The sequence below is a fragment of the Melospiza georgiana genome, chromosome 9, assembly GCF_028018845.1.
Source record: "Melospiza georgiana isolate bMelGeo1 chromosome 9, bMelGeo1.pri, whole genome shotgun sequence".
Classification (NCBI taxonomy): domain Eukaryota; kingdom Metazoa; phylum Chordata; class Aves; order Passeriformes; family Passerellidae; genus Melospiza; species Melospiza georgiana.
Window position 1 is genome coordinate 10,152,922 of NC_080438.1, and position 20,468 is coordinate 10,173,389.

The following is a 20,468-nucleotide window of genomic DNA, read 5'->3' on the forward strand; positions in this document are numbered from 1 at the left end:
AAGATGACTAATAAAGGAAGATTTAATTTTTTTGACCTCTTTTTCTTGTGAATTCTGAAAGGGTAAAAAATAAATGTATGGCATCTTCAGTAAGGGGGGGATATAAGCAACTGTTAATGAAAGTTGGAAAACAAACCAGGTAAATATTTTTATTTTCATCACTTTATTGGCTGAATACTTACTGCTTTTGGTATGTTCAGTTGATAGATGAAAAATAGTTTGGGTGGGTTTTTTTGGTATTTGTTCTCTTTTTACAAGTAAGAGACAGCTGCTACTCTTGAAATGTAGGCAAATTTGATGACACTGTATATCAAACTAAATGAATGAATCAGGATGTGGTGGGAAGTTCTATTTTTGTTCTGCATAGAAAGCAAAGAAAAATGGCAGAAAACTTGCCATGGTCTAAACAGATGGGCAGGTGAATCAATCAAAGAACAGAACTAGACAAAACTCCTGGCATGCTGTGTTGCTACTAGAATTATGTAGCTTTTAAAATAGAAAACAAGACTTAGGTACAGACTTCCTCTCTATATTTATGAGTCTCCAGAACTTTGGGATGTTGCCACCCATCTTCACTGGCCTGTCTTGCTGACCCTGATGCCCTTGCCTGTTGTGGCTTGTTTCTGTTGTGTTCACAGAGTGGGAGCTTTTGCTTGTGCTTCCATAATTTCCTATCATGGCTGCCTGACCTCCTCTTTCCTCTTTGTTCTTCCTCCTTGTCCATATTAAAAAAAGCTCCCAAAGAAACACAGTCAGAAATGGTCAAGAGCTCTATTGTGTTACTCAGAACTTCTGTGTAGTCATTTTGCATCTCTTTCCTCTTGATGCAGGTCAGATTTCTTCCTAATGGTATCTGGTCATTGAATCACTGTGTTACAAGTTTATACAGTAAAGTGTAAAACCTTCTGTGATATATATTTTTGTAAGCTGTAAATGAAGTCATGAGAACAAAAAGTGTGATCAAGATTCTAATGGAATCATGAAAGAAAGGAAGGAATCTATTTAAAGTAATGAAATCATCATTCTCATTTTACTTTTCTTTGAAATACTGTCTTTCAATAACAGCTCTAGGCTACAGCATGTGCAGGGGAAAATTCAGATATATTTGTGTGGGCTTCTTTGACAGTTCCACAGTTCTTTTCTTTTCTTAAATAATGACACTGCAAAATTGTTTAGATGATCAATTTATCAACTCTCTGCAAGAGAAGTTCATAAACATCTTGCTTACTTTACTTCAGTTAGTTTCTTCAACACTCATTGTGTTGTCTTTTTTCTTATTTATTCCTATTTTTTCTCTATTCAGTGAGACCTAAACCAGACTAAATCACACCTCAAAATCCTTCAATACACCAACCTCAGAACTGAATGCTAAATTTTGTCCAGGCATGGTTATGGAGATCTAGGCAGTCATATTTGAATTTCTAGTTGTGTGGAAATTATCTGGGTTCACTCTCTACTCACCTGCAGGAAATCTTAGTTTTCTTAGAAAATCCAAACATAGTCCTGTGTCTTTGCTGTAAGTATTGTCTGAATTGTCCTTTTAAGCTCAGGTAGGACCAGCTGCTAACTGCTGTCACTTTTACTTTTGGAGTTTGACCTTTAAAGCATCATCTTCAGAAACTCAGTATAATGTGACTTCCTGCCTTTGTTGATTTTAGATTTTTTTTTCTCCATCGATCTTTTGTTTGTCAAGAAACTGAATGGCATTTGCTGTTTAGGTGCAGGGCAGCTGTGTTTAATTTCATTATTATGCAAACATTTGAAGAGTATTTAATTTTTCTTTAAGCAATCCATTAGAGAACCAGGAGAGTTCTGTTTTTCCATGATGAAACTGCTCAGTCATTCTGTAAAAGGGATAAAAATATGAACTGGTGATGCAGCCTGCCTGCCTTAAAGCTCTTCAGGGCATTTGATTACCAAATTTATGACCACCAAAATGTCCAGTTGTATTAAATGACTGAATTGCAGTTTTATCCACGATGTACTGACATTGTGGTGACTCTTCAAAGTTAGTTTTTTGTAATTCTATTCTGAGATGGAGATGGAAGTTTCATGGGATATGGCTTTTGAAACAAACAATTGTTTCAGGGAGCCAACCTGCTGCCAAAGCGTGCCTGGTGTTCTACTTACCTGACAAAGCACTGCTTGCAGCACTGCCCAAATTTTTAATGCACATGTACAAGCAGCTCCCTTTTTGCCCAGTTTCAGCTAGTTTGAGATTGATCTTTCACCTCAGACAGGATCATGTTTTTTTAATGTCACACCCTAGAAGGTCAGTGGTCTGAGGGACATCAGGACTGTCCTTTGAGCCTAAGACAGGTGGAAGAAGGAGAATAATGAAGTTTTGAAGATGAGAGCACTTCAGAGGGGGCTGTATGTCAGGCTGTATTCTTCCTCTGGGCAGGTAGTGCCAACCTGTGTGCAGTGGGAGAGAGCTCTGGGAGGTTGACTGGGTGCTGTGGGCCTCAGGATGCTTCAGGCATCAAGCAGTGGATTAGTTCAGCATTGGCTGTGCTGCTTCTTTGCTGTGCTGCAACAGAGGTGAAAAATTATTGTTACAGCATCTTCTCTTCTGCATTTTGGCTTCCCTGTAGGGAGGGAGCAAACGCCGCAATTGTTATAACTGCAGTTTGCATTGTGGACTATTTTAAAATGAAGGAGAAAGGAAAGGATCCTGCTTTGAGTACAGTTCATGTGTGCTAATTATACTGTTTGGCATAAAAATAGGTTTGCCTGTGTTTTCCATCAACTTACATTTCTTGTTAGAAGGTAAGGTTCTAAACAGAAACGGAATTTTCTTTTTGACTTTCCTCAGAACTAACTGTGTCTGCTGGATTGTTTCCTAAAAGAGTACAACTTGTTTCAATAGCTGGTTTTGCACAGTTCATCTTTTTGGTGATGGCTTTTCATCACTGTTTTGTCTGTTGGTAGACAAAAGCCTAATAAAAAATTGAGAACATTTTTGAGGGAAAAAGAGTAATTAATTACCAAACAATAAAATGTTAATTGAGTTTATTTTAAAGATAATATAATTATTTTTAAGCCCATACAAATTAAAATGCTACCTGTTTCTTTGTTTAAACATTGTTAGCAAATGTGGCAGCTCTCTTTTCTATCCTCTTTAGATGGATAAATTCTCTGGGGTTAAGTAATATTTTTGATGTTTTCAGGAGGAGGTTATTATTGTCCTGCAAAATTATTAATGCCTTCAGCAGAGTGAGACCACTTTAAGTTGCATCCATGCACTGTAAGAACTGAAGCCAATTTTGTAGTGTACATCAGCTACAGTGCTAGGGATGGCAAGTGAATGAAGTGTTAAAAGAAAACTTGTACATAAATACTTTGAAAGTACACTGCGGTACTTTAGGTAATGGGAATGGGAATGTGTGATTGAAAATCTTCCCATTTCAGGCATTTTGTGAATGGCATTTCATCACTGCATTCGAGTTAGAAAATAATAATTCAGAATGTTTAAATAAAGTACCTAGTTAAAATTATGATAATTTCAGAATGCATTTTAAATCAAGGAACTGTGCTTTCATGTACACATACTTAGATGTATTGTGTATTTGTTTTTAAATGAAAAGAAACCTGGTCTCCATCTTCCTGTTGACATCAAACAATCCTCTGATATGCAAATCCAGCTATGGGGAGAACAGATACACAGGGTTTGTTTGGATTCAGTCCAAGAGTGAAAGAAAATTATATTTAAAGACGTAATTTGTATGCTTTACCTCATTTAAATGAAAATGCATTTTGAAATAATGCCTATAACGAAAAACATTTGGTGGAATGTTAAGATCCTTTGTACGACTGATGCATTTTGCTATAGGTAGTTTAAAAGCCTCTCTCTCACACTCCTGTGTTTCTGTAATGTGCAGATGCAGCTGTCAACTTCTCACTGGCATGTTTTAACATAGTATGATTTTTTTTCTTTTTTTGCAATTTAATAAATGTTTGCTATGTGAACTTTGTTAAAGCGTGCATGTGTGAAGTCTGTCTGTACCCACAATTAAAATACATCAAGTGCTTTGCTTTCCATCTAAAATTTTGCAAGTCTTAATGTTTTTTGTGCATTTTCTACTTGTGTGGAACTTCAAAACCTGACACAATACAATTTCTTTGGAAACATAGGGTAAACAAGCAACAATTTTTCCATCTTTTTCCCTTTTGCTGAAGAATTTATAATGATGAAACTTCTGCATTTTAACATTGGCTGAATTCCAGGTTTTCAGTAGATATCTTTGGAGGACTGTTACTCAGTGCCTGAATACCACATTTGAAGCTGATGTGTATAGCAGAGTGTAATTCTTTTGTGTAAGCTTTAATAGGCCAGTGAACTGCTACCAATGATCAGGAATGGGTTTTAATACAGGATAGAAAATATTTGAACAGGAGTTACATCACTGTGAAGTTTTCAGAAATCAGTTCCTTTAATTCCCTTTCATGTACTGCAGAAGTTTTTAAAACTAATGTGACCAATTCTTCTTACATGATCTTTGTGACTGTGTGACACTACTCTTCTTTTTTTTGTTGTTTTTTTGTTTAGTTTTGTTTTAGAAAATGAGGATATGGAAATTAATTTTGGTGTAAGGAAGTGTATTTAATTTGGGACGTTCTGTGGCACATAACTTTGTATCTGGCCTTTATTTGTTCTGTGGCTGCTTTACACTAAATTACTCTGACCACATTAATCCAGTAATGAGGAGTGCTAAATACTGTATAAATCCTTTTTTTGGGGTAGGATTTTTATTTCATTAATGTTATTTGTGGCTCTGTGTGTAGACTGACTTATATACATGCAGTGATGATACATATATTAATATTTAAGGGGAAAGTTTTCTGTGTCAAGAAATTCTGTTAAACCTTTCTCATTAGATTGTGAGCCTCTTGTATTTTTTTATTTTTTAATTAAGAATTTTCTGTCTTTTTTTTTCAGTAATTTTATGCAAGTTTTAATTTTTAATATTCACTAACCATGTTTTTTTAAAGCATTTTAAGAAACAGAAGAGGTTGATTCCTGAAAGAACAGTTTGGAAGTACTTTGTTCAGCTTTGCAGTGCCTTGGAACATATGCACTCTCGTCGTGTTATGCATAGAGGTAATACAGGATCAAAGATGATTTGTCCTTACTATACCTTTGACTATGTGAGAATTAAAGTGGCTGAAATCAATTTTGACAGCTGAAACATTGCATGTTTCTGTAAGATTTTACGAGTAATAGAAAACTGAGAGAAGTTTGTGGTTGTACATTTGTTGTGGTAGGCATTTGTTTGATAGCAAGTTTTTCAAAATAAGCAATAGTTCTGTGAGTGATGGATACCCTGCCATAGCTACTTCATTTTTCTGGCTCCTATCTTCTGCCCTGTATTTATTCTTCTATATTTGCTTGTTGTCTTACTCAAGTGCTGCTGCCTGCCTTGCACAGATCTGTCAGTCCATTCTTTACTACTCTTGCACCTGGTTGTCTTAAGAGTATCTGCTCCTGTTCTGCTGGCTTATGATGTACAGACCCTTCTCTGTTGGATTATGTGCAGGTGTGAGCATTTCCTCCAGTTCTCTGCTCCTTTCCACTATTTCCAATCTCTGTACAGCAGCCCTTGTAGTTGGCAGCTATCCCTGTCAGGTACTAAATTTCCTTGGCCCATTTTCAACCTTGGTGATGCTGTCTCCTCTGGATGGGGTCTTTATTTCACCTCATAACTCTTGAGTCAAAGAAAACAGATCATAGTATAGCTTCTTCTTAGATCTGCTATTTTTTCCCGCTTCTGAAATCCCTCTGGTTATCGGATTGTGAGTTGTGTGTGGCTTCAGGTGACATTGCCTGTCCTAGGTTGGTGGTTCCCTGTGCTAGAATATGGCTCAATCAATGCCTGATAGGAACAGTCCCTCAGTGTCTGCTGGGCTCTGTTATTTGCAGCTGGAAATTTTGCAGATGAGCTTAGATACTCTTGCCCCTGCAAATGCCCTTCCCTTGTGATTCTCTTTTTTTCCCCCTTTGTGCATTTGTACAGGTGCCTGCAAGTGTGAATGATACAAAGAGAGAGACATAGAATGCAGATTCTTTCCATAGGGTGCAAGTATCTTCCTTTAATATGTTTATAATTAAATTAATTTCTGTATATTTTAGCTCATAACAAAAGGATTTCAATTCCTTAAACTGAAGTACTAAGTTCAGAGCTTCTGGCAAACCTATGGCAAATCTAGTGATTCCATGGTTATATGCCAAAAGCAATGGCAATTAAAGCTATTTTTAAATTGAGCTAAATCCGTGTTGGATTATTACACAAAGGGTTATCCAAACTCCTGAAAACTGGGTCAGATAGCAGGAGCACATAATTGGTTCTGTCTTCCTCTAAAGCTTTTGTAACTTTTTTACTAGAAACCTGAAAATGCTGGTGCTTGAAGGGTTATTAACCATTCCTTTTACTGTGCCTGTATCTTATGCAAACTGTAATCCCCTCTTATCAAAGTGAACTGATTTCTGTAAGTTTAGGGCTAGGGTGGATTGCTCTTCAGCAGAGTAAGAGCTCAACTCCCTTGCCAAACAAATAACAGGTCAGTTTATCTAGGAGACTAACAAGGCAGGTATCTTGTTAGAAATCATAGAATGAGAGTCTCTGCTGTTGCCTCTAAGGGATTGGATTAAAACTTAAACTGGATATTACTTGTGAAAAATAACTGGGGTATACATCATTATTTTTCTTTGTTTCTACTTGATTAGCCCAATTCCACTGACGAGTTCAAATAACCATTCTCCTGAGTAAACTTGCTTCTTTTTTAAAGCCTGCTCTTACAGAGAATCAGTTATCTATTTCAAATAAATGATGTTATGCCACTGTGGCTAATTTGATCAGCAAAAGTGATGAAAAATGCTGTACAGTTCTTGAAAACATATTTAGGCTGTTACTTTAAGACATAACAAAAGAGCTTCTCTAGTTCTTATGTAAGTCTCTGTATGTAGCTTATATAAAATAGTAATGAACTCCCTTGTATATTCTTCTTGACTTCAGGGGTGTGGTTTTTTTTGTTTGCTTGTTTTTTTTTTAAAAATACTTTCTGTGGTCTTGGTCGTCTTTGCTTGAGTGATGGTTGTAATGTTAAAATAGTGTATTTGAAATTCTACATTCTGGACCCATTTTTTCTGAGTAGCACTGTCAAATTTTACCACTATTACCTGTAAATAAAATCCTCTTTGGGTCTGTTATTAATGGAAGAGAAGATTTTCTTGCAACCTCACTGTGACTTTGAAATTTTTAAATTTATTTTTCTTTCAGATATAAAGCCAGCAAATGTGTTCATTACAGCTACAGGAGTAGTAAAGCTGGGAGACCTTGGACTTGGTCGATTTTTCAGCTCCAAAACCACAGCTGCACATTCTTTAGGTAAGCTTTCTCTGAGGTATAGGTGTTGGACAGGTAGAGAATTTTACATGGTGGAAATACTGTGCCCACTCGGGAGGAAGAAGAAGAGGGTTAGGACCAGCTAAAGATGTTCTTAAGTAATAATAAAAATATTAAAGTTGTTCTTAATAAAAAAATGGTCAGCACCATGGACAAATACAGAAACACTGTAACACTGAGGTATTTCGTTCAGAATACTTTGGGTATTTCCCCTCCTTTGTTTGCATAATTTAGTGTACATTTCTACCTCTGAACAAGTTTTTAAGACAATAGTGTTGCCTAGAAATGCTAGGAAAAAATAAGGTGATAATATGGATGCATTTTTTAAAAATTGACTTGAACTTTATTCAGTGTTGGGATGAGTCTCATAATTCTGTGTGTGCCTGCATGAGTGGCATTAATGACCTCTTGGCTACATGGGTTTGAAGGGCTCTCAGAGGGAGGTTCCATTTTTTAAGGTGACATTTCTCAATGTAAGCTTAGGTAGTTGAGGGGAGATCAAAATTAACAATTCCCAGAAAGCTTTTTTCTATTCTTGTCTTTCTAAGTTTTCTGAAATGTTTAGTTTGTTCTTTGCTAGCACACAAAACTAGCAGTGTATTATCTCTATCCAAACAAAATTTTCATGTAATGTGCATCTTTTGAGTAGCATGTGAATATGAGGATTATTAAGAGGCCTTTAAAGAAGAAAAGTTAAATATTTGGCATATATTTTAAGTTTAAAAGTAGGTAACAGATGAATGATAGAATCTAAGAGGATCTCTGTAGAAGAGAAAAACCTTGTAAATAGAGTAACATCTGCTTTAAAGAGAAATGTTGGGAATATTGTTCATAATTTTGTTAAGTTAGGTTTTTTAGATACAAAAACATTCTTTTCCCTCACTGAATTGTCTGTGTTTGGTGGTTGCTGAATTCAAGCCTGTTTATTGATTGCATGTTTGTACCACATTTGAGATGTGAGTGATACATGTGTTAATGGCTAAAAATATAATATTTAGGATGGGAAACTTTTGACACTCCTTGTTTCCCTGTCCTCCGAAAAGCCTTTGGTCACTCCTTTGTGCCTCCCAGTTTTTCCCATGTTTGGTGCAGACTGGTGAAGTCAAAGCCATGAGTCAGTGGTGAGGTGTTAATAGGAGCCCCAGACACAGAGTGCAGCCCTGCATTGGCAGGAGGTGAGGAGGAGGGCCGAGCCCAGGCTGGAATTGTGCTGGGCTTCCACACTGGGGGTCAGTCACATGTGACACTGAAGATCTGCTGCTCTCACAGGGTGGCACCCAAAGTGCTGCTGTTCCTGCTGCCCTTGGAAGCCAGGGGCCATCTCTGGCAGCACTGTGGGGAGGCTGGGTTGGGTTCTTGCAGGTGGACTCTGCTCCTGCCTGCAGATGAAAGTAGGTTGTGAAGAGGGAGCTGGAAATCCTAATCTAAGGAGTAGGAGCTCAGGAATAAGGCACAGGTCAGCAGTGAGGGTGGGAGAGCAGACTTGCATTCTGAGGCACAAGCCAGGAAGTTAAAGAGGAGCAGACTGCCTCAACCCTGGATTATTTTGGCTCCTGGCAGGGGAGTTGTTGTGAAGGCTGAGCTGGAAATTAAAAAAAGCTGAAGACTGTGCCAGATTTAAAAACAGTGTAATACCCCTGAGGCCTTTAATGCTCATCTTTTACAGATCCAAGAATCATCCAGAGAGTGGGGAAGGAGGGGAGGATGGCAGCTTTGTTTCTTCTGTTGGTGGCTGTGTCTTGGTAGAAGAGTTGTTATTTTTTATTTTATTTTTTCCCCATCTCTTTATTTCCTATTTCCCTCTTAATTATGGCCTAATGTCAGAATTCAGCCTAGAAAAAAGGTTTGTGTCAGCTGTTAACTTAGGCTGCAGAGGAGACTGACTTTCTGATTTGTCGTCACTAGCAGATACCACTTCTTAAATTGATTTCTTCTGCAGTTTCTGATGCAGGTTTTCTTGAAATTTCTTTCAAAGTTGTATCTTTTTATGATTCCATAAACCTTTGGTGCACGTAACCTAGTAAATTACAAACATATGTGTAGCAATTTATACTTGTTTACAGGCTTTATAAAAATTTCAGTAGCAAACTAGATTCAGGCTTTCAGAGATAAAGAAATGTACTAAAACTTTAATTAGCTACAGCTTCTAACTGCTAATTATGAATAATACTGATTTAATTAGAATCTTTACTGATGGTCCATTTGAAACAAATGAAAAAACTGCACTGGACAGGGTTTTTTCATGTTCTTAACTCCTTCTATACAGCTTTATCAATAATTTACTATTGTCATGCCTATATCTTTTTGGAAATGGAAAACATTTCTTACAAAAGGGCAGAGGAAGTGGAGGCATTGTTGATTTGATACAAACTTGACAAAATGTCTTGTTTTCAGAAGACTTTATATTTGAAAGGGGAATATGGTCCAACAAAGACTTCCTACTCCTTTCCCTACAACTCTGTTAGGGTTTTCTTGCTGCTGTTGTTTAATGGCTGAATTCCAGGCCTTATGCTCTTTGGTGAAATGGCAGTTCTAAGACCAGCTCATGGATATGTGTTTTTTTCTTTGTTAGCCATTCAGTGGATGTAAAGAGAAGTATTTTCATATTTCAGTTACAAAAAGAATCACTTGATCTCTCTGCTGTTGCAGTGCTGTAAGGCTGCAGTGTGCTGTCCAGGCAGGCACTGCTACCAGCATGGGCCTCCCTTCTTGCAGGGCAAAGGAGCAGATCTGCAATCTTCTGAAAAGGCTCAAATGCAGAGAATCATCTGCATGGAATTCTGGTCTTCTGTGTTTTGACAACTTCTGTCATTTCTGTGATACTGCTGTCCCCAGCACAGACTATGCTATGTGAGGGGATTGACTAGAAACTCACACAGGTTGTGGAGGATAAAATACCTTGTGAAAATGTGTGCAGATACTCTCCTCTCCCATGTGTGTCTCTAATGCAGTAGGGGCTGTGCTGAGGTGCTGGTTTGCAGCACCATTCTGTGAATAGAATAAACTCCACTTAAATACCCAGCCATACTCAGAACCTGCACCCTCAGTGTACAGTAATGCTGGCAGGGGAATCTGCAGCTGAGTCATTGCAGTCATCAAGGAAGCTGTGTTAAAATAGTTCTTGTAGTTTATGTACAGAAACATGAGCTCTCTTACAGTAGTTTGAAAGCTGAAGAGAAATGATTGTGTTGTTATAAAATAACTCAAGATATTTATAGATTGACTTATGTAGAAGGACTGTTTGCACATTGTGGGCTAGGTTGCAGAGTTACTTTGGATAAGTGCAGTATTTTGACTTAGACATCTCCTATAGCTATATTAAATAAGTACAAAACCCTGAACATTATAGAATCAGTAGGGTTGGAAAGGACCTCCAGGCTTCTTGTTTGTGATGTGGTTTGTCTGTCTTCAGCATCCACATTCATCTTGTTAAGCATGTTGTATTGAACTCTATATTAAAAAGTTGCTGTGGTCTTATGGACACTGAGTCATTCGTAAACCATGTGTTTTGGTTACTGAAATTTGGTCTCTTTAGCCCCCTTCCTGAATTCTGATAGTTATGTATGCCAGTGCATGGAATGTCAGTAATGATTATGTGGCCATTTGTAAAACTGTGGTCTGTTAAACCTGTCCTGAATGAACCACTGCATTGTTTTGTACAAGTATATTTAACATTTACCAGGCAGATTTTTCTCTCAGCCTAAAAATGCTTGATAGCTTTTAGAGCTAGTAACTATTTCAGAACTTAACTGTACTTCATTCCACTCCTTGATGCACTTGTTTAACTTTACTCAGATGCATTGTGAGTTATATGTTTATCCAGGTAGTAAGATGGACTGTTGATATCATAATTCCTTTTTCTGTATTAGGTTCTTTGCCTCTGATCCTTCAAATCAGCTCCCTGCTCTGTATTAACCCCAATTCCATTATGTCTGTTCCCTCTGCCAGTAACAGGAAGCTTGCATAAAGAATTAACACTTTCTGGATCTGCAGCATCTTTAGAGGAAGGGAGCTCCAGAGCAGCAGCAGATTCTGAGAAGACACTGTATGTGACTCAGACCACTTTCAAGGAGTTTACTGTTCAGACTTGCAGGATATCACAGCCCTGCAAATGCAGCAAGCAAAACACTGAAGTTACTTATTTTGTTCTTAAAAATGTAGGCACCTCAATGATTTAGCTCATTTTCTTATTATCCCACTTCAATGTCTTCAGATGAGTAAAGGAAGTGAGGAAGTTGCATATCTCTGTACTACTGGGATGCTGTATTTCACTTAACAGTAAAAAAAGATCCAGGAAGCAAATAAAATGTAGAATCACACTGATAGTTGCTTACCAGCAGCACAGCTATGTCCTGAGAGTGCTCACTGTGTTAAAAGGATCATTGCAATGCTTTCAGTAGTTCCTGAATGTCAGAATAATGAATCTTTAGTGTCATGTTCTGTTAAAATCAGTTTACAAGTAATAATGATGTCTGAATCTTCAGGTTGTTTGTGTGATTCCATGAGTAACAGAACTAATTTCGATTCCTCTCACTAGTTGGCCGTGGGGGACTGCAGGTTGCATTGCAGTGGAGGTGTTACACTAGGCTAAACGCTGTAAAATGGGAACATTTGTTCTCTCTTTTCACTATCATCAATCTTTCACGGTCATATCAGACCCCTAATGTATCAGCAGGCTTCCCAGAGCTACTGGTTAAAATTACCTTTGCTTTTGGTAGACTATGAACCTTCAAACCTCAGTGTTTTCAGCTGCCCCCTGTGGATTCTGTGAAGCCTCTTTCTGGCACATTACTCACTGCCAGCCACTTGTGTGATACCTCAGAGCAGCAGAGGCACTGCTGCTGCAGCCACTGAACAAACACATCACTGTTAAACTTAGTTCTGTTAGATGCATTCTGCCAACAAAGCATCAGAATATACTAAACTAGTGCTTTAATTAATGGATACAAAATGCAGCTGAAATGTTGCAGGCATCCAAGCTCACAAGTCCTTGGGGTATTAAAAAAAATTCAAGAGGCAAATAAAACAGTAAGATAATAAAAGTATGAAACCTGTATCATTCCAAACGCTCAGTTGCAGTTCTAATCTTAAGATATCTGTTATTAAGTGCCCATTAAAATACTGATGGTGATACATTAGAAAACTAGATATATCCAGAGTTGGTTCTGGATATTTTGGTAGTTATTTTGGCATTGTGGTCTACCCATCTGCTTGCCTATATTGTTTCACAGGGAAAAGACCATTCTTAGTTGTGGGTGGATGCAAACATCCTGTGAGAGTAAATGTCTCCCACAGAACTCTCTGGAGTTGCCTTTTCCCAGCCTTTCTGCTTTTAAGCTGTTACCATTGTTAGTCAATTCAGAGGTGCACTGAGTGCTCAGCCCAGTGCTGAGGGAGGGGCTCTGGCACTCTCAGCTTTTCCAGAGCAGGAAATCTCCCCAGCATCTTTAGGGGACCAGATTCTTTGGAGGATATCGCGTGAGGATCTTGGTCTTTGCCAGTCTGTTACAGAAGCAGTTTATATGGGTTTTCAATGCTGTTTGCCAAGGAGCAGATCAGGTGAAATGATGGGTTACCAGCAGCACCTGAGATAGGGAAAACCCGAACCACCTATCTGAGCTGGGCCCTTCAAGCAGGAAAGTCATTCTCCCTCATCCTTACTTCCTCATGATATAGTTTGACATGCAGCATTTCTTGAAGGCAAGGCACATTGTCAAAACAAAATCCTTAACTTTTGGAAATTATTAGAGTAAAATTATCTGTCTGATTACTTAAAGCTATTTAACCTGATTATTCAGATGTAGAAGTACTTACATGTTCACTGTATCTCTGTCTTCAGTATTCATACAGAGATCAATTCTGAATTAGCCTCATATATTGAGAAGAGCAGAAGCGAAACCAGATCCTTGTGTTACAATAATATGTGAAGTTCATATGACAAAGAACAAAAATGAAAAATTGCTGATTTTAATCAATGATAGTGTTGCAAGATGTTTAGTTTCAAAATCAAATCAACTTGAATTGACAGAAATCAGCTGGTTTTCATCATCAGGATTCAGTGCTTAAGAAAATATTCAAACAAAATCAAAATAAAAATCTGTATAGATCTGTGCCTTTTTGTGCTGTTAGGCAGTCATTTTGGGGAATACAGGGAGAAAGTTCAGAAACAATGCACTAAAATTGCCATTACCATTATTTTCCATAACTACTTATTGCTCTGTCATACATGAAACCATCACTCAGCTATTTCCTTGTAATAACATTTTTTATAGACCTAAAACATCTCTCAGTATTTCTCTGTTCCAAGTATCTTGTGACACAGATGGGTAGGGTTTGATTAAAATCAAGGGGAGAGATGTTCTGGAGCATCCAACATAAATTTACTCTGGGACAGTCCTCATAAATGCTGCTTTTCAAGAGCAGACATTTCCAGAGCCGACAGCTCTGAGGCAGAATTAAGCTGGGACAGGCACAGGTCTGCAAAGCCCTTGTGGAATTTGGTGCTCCAGCTGATGCCTGAGTTGCCCTTAGGAACCTCAGCTTTTGCTGGGCTCGCTGGTTTTCCTGCCCTCATCTCTGAAGGGCCCGAATCTCAGACTCAGCTTTAAATTCAGCTATTCAAAGTGCCTGTGTTTTTTAATTTCAAAACCAGCCTTTTCAGATTTATATATTCTCAAAGGAAGAACAGAACTCGTGAAACAAAAAATTCAGCCCATGGCAGAGAATTTCTAGAGTTGTTTCTAGCCACAGTGCTAACAGTTTGGAAAAGTAGTAGAGATGTGTGTAGTATTTGCCCTTGGTTCTCTTCAGGAGAAACAAATTACTTATAAGATTCCTTAAAAGCAAAATTTGTAAGTGTTCTACAACTGCATAGCTCTGGTAATGAGCAGTGAAAATAAAGCTGCATTGAATGAAATAGATATTAATTTGTGTATTTTTGTCAAACTGAAGTGTCCTAAGTATGAGTTGAAGTTTTAAATGTAGCAAAATGAGAAAGATGAAAAATATTCTTCTACTGGGAAAACGGTAATTTAACTACTGCACAACAACAGAAATTTTCATTCAAAAATACCTGTGGTTTTTTGCAGTTGGTACACCATATTATATGTCTCCAGAGAGAATACATGAAAATGGTTACAACTTCAAGTCTGACATCTGGTCTCTAGGCTGTCTGCTGTATGAGGTAATACTGATATATACAGTGAACTTAATAACACTCTTGTACTTCCCCCTTCCCCTGCCCTCCTCCCTTTACATAACTTAAGCATGTGAAATACTTTTATTTTTGTTTTACTTGAACTTGCCTTTAAATCTGCTTGCTGCAAAGATTTTACAGCAATTTCTTGAAGACTGGCCGTGACTGAAGGATTAGTAAATGAATAATAGCAAGCATATGAAAAATTGCTCTAGGTGTTTTCATGGCCCATGATGGGTTACATGGTTATTTAATAAATGCATTGAGAAGTAGTAGGACTGATTTGAATATGTAAGTAGTACTTTCAAAAACTGCAATATAGATACTTCAATACAAATTTCTTATTTTTATAAAGACTTTAAATTTAAGTAAAATGATGAAAAAACTTTATTGTACTTACTGCTATTAACTTGGATGAATTCTCAGTTTAACAACTTCTGCTGCACACACATGTAATTTTTCTGTACTTCTCTTGTGATGGCTAAATTGCAATTGCTTAGTTTTTCTATTGGTACAGTTGAGACTGGTAGGTGATACATAATTTTAAATAATACTACATTTTGAGAAAATAAAGTACAGGGCTCATTGAAATGGAGGCAAATGAAGGTGTGAAGAACAGGTAGGCTTGTAAAACAAATACATCTTCCAAGTTCTTTACATGTAATTTCTTGATTAGAAGAAGTAACTCTTGTGTTGAACGATGCTGGGGAAAAAATGGTTCCATCAGCAATGGCAGTGAAGTCTCCCCAGTCGTGTTCCAGGTAGAAATGAATCTACTCAAGTCATTTTTTGTTTACCTACAAGCCACCTGCCTCAGTGGGTCAGCAGAACTCATTCAGCACACACTCAGCAGTATCAGCACCTCCTTGTTTATTTTAGGATTGTGTAGCAGACACTGGCAGCCTGTTGAGGTTGGATGTTGCTGCCAGGTGAATCATCTTCAGTAATATTTGTTTACTTTCTAGCACTGACATGTTGCCTTGAATATTAAAAGGAAAAATAGCTACACTGCAAGTCTGCAGTTTGCAGGTGTTTGTATAGCTGTTGCTTTAAATATTGGGGATCTTTCAAGGAAGGAAGTCCAACTGCTAGCAAGTACAAGTTTGAATTCTGAGCTAAAACTTAATCCTGGATTCCTCAATACTGACCATGGCAGCTGCCTTGAATTTCAGTTCTCTGCTTTGCACACTTGTGCACGCCTTAAGGTAGCATAAAGGTAGATAAGCATTTTTCAGTATACTATTTCTTTGCCTCTGGTTGGTTTACTTGAGGATTTTTTAAAATCTGGAAATAAATAAAATTTTGAATTACTGTTATATAAAGCCCCCACAGTTCAAGGTTAATTTTTCTTTTATGTTATATGAAATTAAATTGCTGGATATAAATCAATATTACTTTTCTAAAGAATTTTTAAGCTTGCTGCTTTAATGCTGGTGGACTATATTAAACACTTATGTGACTATTACATTTTTCTTTGTTGTGGTGGACAATCCCAAAATACTTAAATAAACTCAGTCCCATTGATTAACTCAGCATCTTGAAATACCATTCTCCTTTGATTTTAGGTGTTTTACCAGGATGCTGTTTAAGCCAATATGGGGTAGTGTTTGTTTTCCTTATTGCAAGAATAAAATAATTATTAGGACCCTTGTTGTTGATATATAGCTACAGTATTGGGCATTGTCTTCAACTATAGCTTTTAATTTCTTTTAGAAGTGCATTTAGTTGATTCTGCAACATACCAGATATTTGTGGTGGGTTTTCTTGTTTTGTTTTGGAAGTTTACCTTGAGAATTTATCTCTAATTTTGAAATTTCAGTTACAGCAAATTTGAAATATATGCTCAGCATTTTTCTCACTTAGTATTTTTTCTTAATTATTGGAAGGTGTTTACTTAAGGTTCTTCAAGACTTGTGTGGACTAATGAATGGGTTTTTTTCATCTGTGCACTGTTGTGCTGGGTGTCTTTCTATGATTTGTCTATTGCCTGCATCTTAGCATGTTGTATTATCTTGATTTCATGGTGATGTGTGTTCATATGTACTCTGGATTGTCTCCAGCTTAATCAGAGAAAAGCTGTGGCAAGTTTATCACATCTCAGTAAATGCCTAATTGCCGCTAAACTCTTCTGTTACATTTTAATTTAGGTTTAAATTAACTTGTTTTTAAAAATTATTATTTCTCGTGTGTGTATTATTCAATGCTAACTGTGTGGCCAGTAAGATTTTGCAGAAGTATGTTTTAAAGTCTGAATTTTTTAGAGCCCCAGGTATTTCTGAAACCTCAAAAACACTACCAGTGGAGTTTTAATTGATATGCAACAAAGTAGACTTTACTAATTAAAATCAAGATGCTGTGCTTTTGCTACATGGACCTTTACATGGAAAAGTAGGTCTTACACATTTCCTTTTATTGTTCATCGTAGCAATTGCATCCTTACAGGGTTGTAGGTTGGTGGCTTACAGTTCAAAAAAAAAAAAAAAAAAAAAGAAAGGGAAAAAAAAAGAGAGAGAGCGAGCTGCCACCAGCCCTGAAGACAGACAGTGGGCTTTCGTCCCTCAGACACCCCCAGAATACTAATCAGCAAAGTCAGACCCTGGAGGTCAGGGAGCAAGTCAATCATTCTAGCGATCGTCTCAGTGTGGAGGATCAAATTAGCCTGAAAAATTCAGCTGCTGGGAGGAGAGGGCGAGCAGCTGTCAGGGGCAGCAGCGAGATGCACTAATGAACCAGATGAATAGTGCAAAAGCTTGAAAATAAAAACAGGACAGTTGACATTTTTCATCTGTCAAAGCAGGAGATGCATGAAAATATAGTATTCCTGTTTTAACTCCTTAGGGGACATTCAGAATTTTTTTAACACTCGGCAGCATTCAAACAAAAGTACTTTTTAATGAACACCTAGAGTATGAAAATGAGTATCTGTGCATTTATTTAGAATTTCTGCATGCATACAGACCCTGCAGTTGATTTTTCTTTTTTTCTTTTTTTTTTTTTTTTTTCTTTTCTTTTTTGGTCTTCAGCTTGCATTTTTAACATTCTTTTTAAGGTAAGAGACAATGTCATGTAAATACAAAAATAAACATTATCTTAGTAATACAGATTGGGAGGAGTGTAGGATGGAGCTGCAGCATAATACTTGTTTTGGGAGCTTTAAAATTTTTTATTCTTAGTTGAAGGTAATATGAAAAAGTCCCGAACTAATTGAGAGCAAATTAGAGATAAAATAAATGGAAGGGAATTTTGGTAATTCTTTTCATACATTTCCCCAGTGATATTGATGCTTAGACATGAAAGAGTTAAACTTCTATCTGGAAGACCACAAGACAGATGAGAGCCATTTTCAGCTTGTCCTGTCCCTGCTGAAGCTCACTGAGTAGCACAGCATGGACTAGCGTGTTTCACACACACTCTGCCTGTCTGGGGAATGTACACATTGTCCTTCCAAAATCAAACTTATTAGCACATGTAGAAAAGGGTGACTGACTTTGGGGCAGCTCTGCACTCAGAGCACCATTCGTGCTGCTGCAGATAAAAGATTTCTTAGGCTTTGAACAGAATGGAGAGATTTTAAATGAATCTTTAAATTTCTAATCCAGCTAGCCATAGCATTTGTTTCCATCTCAAATGTCAAGTTGTAACATTGTCAGGAAATAAAGGGTAGGTTTATTAATGCTGGTTTTAAGCTGATCAATTACAGAAGTGCTCTGCAACAGATTTTCTTAGTTTTGTATTGTAATTATAGATTATTGCCATAGGTGCTGGTTCTGTGCTTCTGATGGAAGTTTGGGGATTTTTTTTAAAGTATTTTTGAATAACATCCTGAATTGTGAAGATTTTGGGTCTGAGATTTTGGAAGTATAGATGATAGTTTTTTCTTGCTTTCAAAACCCCCAGTTATATTGAAGTCAAGTGTCATGGCTGTGGAAGGTTACAAAATCTGCTATGAATATCTAATGTTACCTACGCAATGTATTGCTTTAGGTTAGATAATGTTTCCCTGTAAGTTACGTGTTTTCTTATAAAAGGTCTTACGAGGAAAAGCACAGGTTTGGATTTTTTTGATGTCCCTTGTGGTGCAACGACCCTCCACTCTCAACAATATTGTAAACTACTGAATTTCCCTTCATAGTCTATTAATAAAACCCTAGCAGTGTGTAATTCAGATATTGCCCTGTAAGGATTGTGACAGCAATGGTTGTACGACATAGAATAAGTACATACAGTGGTTATAGGAATAGTTTTGGAACTTCTGTTATCATCACTGCAGGGCTCCCTCTAAGCAGAGCATTGAGAGTCATTAAGAATCACTTTTGATTTGTTACTGTTACAGATTTTATGACAAAACAGCTTTACTTAAAAACGCAAAAGAAAACTGTACATTTTCTTTAAACAGATGGCTGCACTGCAGAGTCCCTTTTATGGTGATAAAATGAACTTGTACTCTCTGTGCAAGAAGATAGAACAGTGTGACTACCCACCTCTCCCTTCAGATCACTATTCAGAGGAAGTAAGTAATTTTCCTTTTCATGGGCTGGATCCCCAGTTTATGTAAGCTGGCACGCTTCCAGGGAAGTAAATGAACTTGTGTGATTTTATGTTATTTGCAGATTATGCCTATAAGTGTTTGCTTGTTGAACTCACTCAAATGTTGCTGTCAAAACAAGTCTCTCATGATTTATATTTGAGGATATTAATGATGGAAACGTCACACTGTTAGATTCCTAATTTCATTGGGCTTCCTTGCAAGTATGACAAAATGCTTTCCCAGAATGCACAATGATATGTTCCACATGCCAGGATGGGATAGAGCCTTACGTCTGTAGGGTGTTTTTCTAAAAACACAACTATACACCTTTATGTTGCACAGTAAATTAGTGCACTGGCCCTGTTCCTCTAGGGGCCTGCATTAAAATAGATATAATGTAACTCAGTAGTAAAAACAAATTGTTCAGGTCCCATTTGTCTGCATTATAAAACTGCGATGTGCTGTTCAGTACAATTGAACAGCAGTTCTTTTGCAAGGAGTGCTTCTTGACAAGACTAAGAGAAATACAGGCAGGCATAATATAATTGAATTTGAACAATATACTCCTGCAAATCTCAGCAGTGTTTGTTTTAAGCCGAGAGCTAACAGTTCTTACTGTCATTAGTGTATTTAAGGGGGAGTACTTGCTTTTATAAGCTCTAAAATGAAAAGAAACTAAACAAAATAAATATTTTTCTTAGTGAAAAAATATAAATGCTTGCTTGTTAATGTTCTGAGATGCCAGTTTTGAAATACTTTCCCACTTTGAAAAGAACAGGGCAAACTGATAGAAGCTGTAAACCAAAGAACAGTTATTAGTAACCAATTCTAACTGAATTCAGACTACATGAATTAAAGATTACTTTGAAAACCCAAATAAACACAAGCACTGGAATACTTTTAATAAACATAAAGCATTATACAATTTATAGAGTAGTGGTTGTAATTCTGAACCTTAAATTTTCTTGCATTCACAGACAGTGATTGGACTATTAATAAAAGATTAGTGCTCAGTGTTTTGTTTTGTATTTATAGTGACAATTTTCCCCTTTTATGAAACCAACTGGACTTAAAAAGATAATTTGATGATGTTACAAAGGATGAAATAATGATCTATTGTGTAATTTATACACTCTAGCTCTTTGTGGGTTTACCGATTAGTCATTTTACCTTGGCCATTTTTAATTATTATTTATTGTAGACTCTAAATATGGCAGTTCATCTAACCAACTTCAGAACCGGAGGCCTGGAAATACAGTAGGGTGTGAACAGTAATGCAAAATGATAGCGAGAATGTCAGGGGCCGTTCTTTGTTGTGTCATTCACGCTGTCTTCCTTTTTC

General features: G+C 37.1%; 1 protein-coding gene across 4 annotated transcripts in view; it reads left to right on the forward strand.

Annotated features, from left to right (window-relative positions):
• The window catches only part of NEK7 (NIMA related kinase 7), a 62,159-nt gene that overhangs the window by 34,414 nt on the left and 7,277 nt on the right, over nucleotides 1–20,468 (forward strand). For 2 of the 4 annotated variants that reach the window (XM_058030364.1, XM_058030365.1), the window contains exons 6-9: nucleotides 4,993–5,101; nucleotides 7,278–7,385; nucleotides 14,492–14,586; nucleotides 18,995–19,108. In XM_058030364.1, the coding sequence (XP_057886347.1) occupies nucleotides 4,993–5,101; nucleotides 7,278–7,385; nucleotides 14,492–14,586; nucleotides 18,995–19,108 (426 nt within the window). Of the gene's footprint in view, nucleotides 1–4,992; nucleotides 5,102–7,277; nucleotides 7,386–14,491; nucleotides 14,587–17,621; nucleotides 17,648–18,994; nucleotides 19,109–20,468 lie in introns of all 4 variants that reach the window. The other 2 variants (XR_009114827.1, XM_058030366.1) reach the window with 2 other exon arrangements.